The sequence below is a fragment of the Prosopis cineraria genome, unplaced genomic scaffold (assembly GCF_029017545.1).
Source record: "Prosopis cineraria cultivar Desert tree isolate PC_DT_omini unplaced genomic scaffold, ASM2901754v1 PC1334, whole genome shotgun sequence".
Lineage (NCBI taxonomy): Eukaryota > Viridiplantae > Streptophyta > Magnoliopsida > Fabales > Fabaceae > Prosopis > Prosopis cineraria.
Genome location: NW_026556659.1, coordinates 9,955 through 15,209, shown reverse-complemented (window position 1 = coordinate 15,209; position 5,255 = coordinate 9,955). Strand labels below are relative to the sequence as shown.

The 5,255-nt window shown below is 27.4% G+C and overlaps 1 protein-coding gene across 1 annotated transcript; it reads right to left on the bottom strand.

Moving 5' to 3' along the window:
• Positions 1 to 2,480: 2,480 nt before the first annotated feature.
• On the bottom strand, positions 2,481 to 4,880 carry LOC129299871 (uncharacterized). The gene is made up of 2 exons (XM_054938346.1): positions 4,668 to 4,880; positions 2,481 to 2,939 (listed from the first exon to the last, which is right to left on the bottom strand). The coding sequence occupies exons 1-2, from the start codon at positions 4,776 to 4,778 to the stop codon at positions 2,712 to 2,714; spliced, it is 339 nt and encodes a 112-aa protein (XP_054794321.1). The 5' UTR covers positions 4,779 to 4,880; the 3' UTR covers positions 2,481 to 2,711.
• Positions 4,881 to 5,255: the final 375 nt, after the last annotated feature.

The following is a 5,255-nucleotide window of genomic DNA, read 5'->3' as shown; positions in this document are numbered from 1 at the left end:
TTAAATACACTTAACAACATTATATTTTTAAAATAAAATATAAACTTTTAAAATAATTATCATTTAATATATTAAAAAGAGAAGGGACATGAATTAATTATAGAAAGATAAAAGGTAATATTAAAATTTGTACATTTAATAAAACATCAATTTACCTAAAGTGTTTTATATTTTGGATGAAGAAACTCTTTCAAAAGGTCTTATAATTTCAGACGGAAGGAGTAGTGCTTTTTTAAATATATAAAATTCATGATTTTTTACTATAATTAATATTATTAAAAGGTCCTTAAATGTCATTCGTGTTTCTAAATAAATAAATATTAATTTAATTCTTAATATAAGACAAAGTTTGAAATTTTTGTCCTAAATATAAAATGAAGCTAGAGTAATTAATATTTTTTTTTCAAGTTTACTCCTTGTATATTTATTATCATTTGAGTTCCTAAACAACAGTTTATTTTAGTCATTAATTACAAAGAAAGGTAAAATTGAAAAGTTATACTATACTCCTTTTAATTAAAAATGTAAAATATTTTTAACTACATTTTATCCCTTAACTTTTTACCTAGTACTATCTTTTCATATTTATTATTATTTAATAAGGTGTTTCACTTAAAAATAAATATAAAATAATTTATTATTTTAAGGTATTTTTTTAAAAAAATATACTAATTATATCTTAAATACTAAAAATCCTTATTTTTTTTAACATTCAAACCCAAAAAAAAAACTTTATGTTTTTTAAGCCAAGTTGTATTTTATTTACAATTTCACTGTTATAACTAACATTTTTTAAAAATATAAAATTGGTTAACCTCCTCTTATGTTGAGGATTGGAGAGAGTATATATACTCCCTCCTATTCTGAGTATGAAGTTTATTTGAAGGTTTTAGTTTGATTTTAAATATAAGGTATTTTTTTTTTTTATGATCTCTTGTATTGACAAGTTATTTTCCTGATTATATCCGAATTAAATGAAGAGGTTAGAATCCACAATAGAGAGAGATTCGACATAATCATGTGAACACAAATTCACATTTTTAATGAAATGTACTCTTCACTTGACTTTGGAGGCAAACATGAATCCTTGGCATTTAGTGGCGATGAAGCTCCTAGTTGGTTTCGACCAGCAGGGGAGCACCTACCTAACTTCGCCTGTCCAAATCCCCACTCTCCCGCTCGTCATCATTCACATTCCCTAACAGAACCCAATCATTGCAAAACGACAAACTTCCTCAACTTTTACTCTGTTCTTTTATATATATATATATATATATATAAATTATATCGCATAATTTAAAAAATTTAATTAATAACAATAATATATTATAAAAATAAAAAACTTAAATTAAAATATTTTATATTAATTAATATAAATATACATTAATTATTTTTTATTAATATAAATTATGATGGGTAATTTTAAAAATATATAATAATTTTTTTATATAAAAAAAAAAAATAATATTTTTTTTTATAAATAGAAACGGAATGGTAGGTTTTAAAATTATACTTCATCTCTATAAGGCACGGTTAAAAAAATTTGATATCAAATATAAAATATTTTAATAAAAATAAAATTTTATTAATTTTTTTAATATTATCCTCTCTCATGTATTCTTTTTTTCAATATTTTTTATCAATAGAATATTAAATAAAATGTATATTTAAAAGTTTATACTATTATTTTAAAAAGTAAGATTGTAAAGTGTACATACGAGCTTTATTAGTATATAAAATTTATCTAAAAATATTTTATAATTAAAATGAAGAAAACAATTAATATGTTAAACATTTTTCAATTTTCACCTTAGGCTTTTTTTTAAAAGTTAGTGATGTGTCCCAGACTATAATTAGAATAATAACAATAATTAATGTTGTCTTATTTTTACAAAAATAAAACAATTTTCTTTGAAATGAAAAAAAAAACAATGAATGTAATCTTAGAGTAAAGTTAACCAACCTTAATTACAGCTCTTAAGGAATAAAAATTAATATTCTTAAATTTGTAAAAAAATGTTTGACTTTTCATTTTTTTCATTAATATATTAATTAATTAATATAAGAAAAAAGTATTTAAGAATAACAAGTTGATGTAATTAAAGAAAATAATAATTAAAAAATTAGTTGCTGCATCTTTGCTTTACATATTTAGGTGAAAAAACGACTTCAAAACTTTGTCATATGACTAGATTAGAGGAAGTTGTTTACCAGAGAACTAGAGGGAGTTAATATGTTCATTTCTTTCATGTGAACAAAAACTTTTTTTTTTTATAGAAAGCTTTTCTCCCTTATCCTTCATTTTTTAAGCATAAACGGTGAATTTATTTCCATGTCAAAAAAAGGTTAACAGAATTCCAACAAAATTAATTTTGTCAGTCTCAGTTCATGATTCTTATGAATATTTTTAAATTATAGGACTAACGTTACAAGCAAATTAAACTAAAGAGATTGAAAACAATAAAATAAAACTATAAGAATTAAAAACAAAATGCAATTAAAAGCATAGAGAACTATTATCATATTTTCTGTAATAATGATAATTATTATTTAAGTAGACTAGAGTATAATTATTAATGATGGGGGCCTCGTGAATGGATGGATGTATCTCCAAGTCTAATTCTTGTTAAAGAAAAAAAATGTGGTGGAGAAATTGAGTGAGCGAGGCAGAGAGAGACAAAGAGTGTAAGTGTCACAAACTAAAAAAGCGATCACAATTTGGAGGCGTTGCGAAAAGCAGTAGTGTCGAAAAGCTTGAGGAAGAATCTTGTTCTTGGAATAGAGAGCTTAGATTGGAGAATGGATCCAATGGAAGCGATGAGCTCCTTCTTCACTTGCGAGTCTATGCCTCCCATCGACACTATCTCCGCGTACGCTGCTGGTTCCTTGTTCCCCTCAAATGATATCTGCACCGACCCCTTCAGTATCACCATCACATACTGCAACACCATTTATTACTTTCATTATTACAGGCTCTAGTCATTTGCACAAGTAACTATGAATTCAATTCCCAAGTAGTACATCCCAAACCTAATTGGGATGATTTACTCTTTACCCCTCAAGTGATCCATCTTGTCATTATATGTAGCCACTTAACAATAAGTTACATTATAATTGAAATTATACACCATTTAATTTTACCACCTTGAATTGTCATGAGCAGTACCTTTATGATTATGTATATAAAAACTTAATTAGTTGAAAATGATCCTCTATTTACCCTCGTGGTAATTAATTTTTGCTGATGGTGTGGTATACTCCTCTAATGTCTTACAGCTTTTAGACAACTTGGTGTGTGGAAGTCACGAGTTAACTTTTATTGATTCAACTCAACTTAAATTCTCTTTTGAACTATAATATATATAGAATATTGATAACTACTTTACCATTCTAAAAAAAGTTAGGAAAAACTTTATGTATTGTTTGGTAGGATGGAATTGGGATTGAAAAAATGAAAGTAAAATTAACAATTTTTACAAAATTTCAATTGTAACCTCATTAAATGTTATATATAAATGCATTAGTCATGATAACTGAAATTTAGTGTATTATTTTTTTAAAAAAAATAATAAATGAAGTACAGTATAATTAAAAATAATTATAAAAATTATATAATGCCTTATATATTTTGGATCAAACAATATTTTTTACCTTCCTCCTACTTTTCATGTTTCATATAAAATGTCAAGCACAAGGATCCACACCCACTTTATCAACTAGGAAGATTCACTCCCACTAAAATTCTCTTCTAAATCTTAATGTTTTTTATACTATTCTTTGTTATTTAATTTAGACCATTTACTTACTTTTTTTTTTGTTTGGCCATGATATTCTTTTAAATTACTCAGTGCTTAATCAGATAATATTGTCGGATGAAGTTTCCCTCACATCATTAAACTAACAATCCAAAACGTTGACCCCAAAAAACTGAGCAATCAAACATATGGACATTGAATTAATGAAGTTTGATAATATAACAAGCAAACAGTACTATACTTCATAACAAATTTATAATTATTTTAGTATATTTAAATCACAGTGTATAAGTTTATGCATTAAATTTCGTCATACATTAAAATGATATATAACTTAATCAAAAATTCAAACTGTATAAGTTCTTACTACTCTCTCTCTCTCTCTCTCTCTCTCTCTATATATATATATATATATTCATCCTTTAATACTGGACAGAGTTGGCTGCGCAGTTCTTTCTGGAACCTTTTTCTCTTTTTAAGATATCTCTCTTAATCATACACAGGCAGAAACTCATGGTGGGTTCAAGTTGTAACCTCAATTTTATGAAAATGAATATAGAAAATTAATTTGCAAACATGTCATCTCCCACAGCCAGAGATAATTGTTAAGATGGACTCTGAAACTCTTGAAAGAATATTCTGAGATAAAACAGAGTAAGCTGGAATCCAAATGAACTAAGCGCGTAAGCGACACGGCAATACCAGAAAAGCAATAGCCAAAGGATAAGAATGAGCCTATGAGGAGAGATATAATAACCCAAATAATAAAGAAGGTTTTGAACGGATTGTTAATTTGCCAACATGTATAATAAGTAGCAGGAGTTGAATAATCTGTAAGATTGAATCGCCGGAGTTCAAATCTAAAATCAACTTGAAGAAAATCTCAGGAGAGAGGGGGAGAGAGAGAGATACTTTTTGGGGCTTTCCGATGATGGAGGAGACAGTGGAAGTAGCTTCGGAGAAGATAGGATCGGTGTCGATTCCGTCTAAGTTGACGTTGGTGGAGATATAAAGGCAAGGCATCTTTCTTCTGATTCTGATTCGGCTTGGTGTGATAATGAAGGTGAGGAAGATGATCGAAAGAAACAAGTGGGAGACACGAGCGAGTTGGACTCGGAGCAATTCCAGCTTCTTGTGGTCTATATAAAGAGCCAATCTCCTCAGCTTTTACTGTTTTGACTTTTGACCTTCCCTCCTTCTTATTCTCTGATTGGCTGGTGAAGCCTTGGAAATCCACGTTCCCCACTCCCTCTGCCTTTCTCGAACATCCATTGTCTACTGTTCCTTCTCATATTTTTAATTAAATTACATAAATTAATAATATTTAATTATCAATGAAAAGTGTAATGATATTTTAATTTTATTTTTAATTATTTTAAACAAAAAATAAATATTTTTTTAAATTAAATTAATTAAGGTGTAGTTTGACTGTTTGGTTGAATCGTTTCTGCTTCGGTCATTCCCTTGGGTGGGCCGTGGGCAATCCCATTCGGCCATTCC

Coding starts and splice junctions, on each gene's coding strand:
- LOC129299871 (XM_054938346.1), bottom strand. CDS start 4,778: ATGCCTTGCCTTTATATCTCCACCAACGTCAACTTAGACGGAATCGAC. Junction 2,940..4,667: donor TCATCGGAAAGCCCCAAAAA/GTATCTCTCTCT, acceptor ATGGTGTTGCAG/TATGTGATGGTGATACTGAA.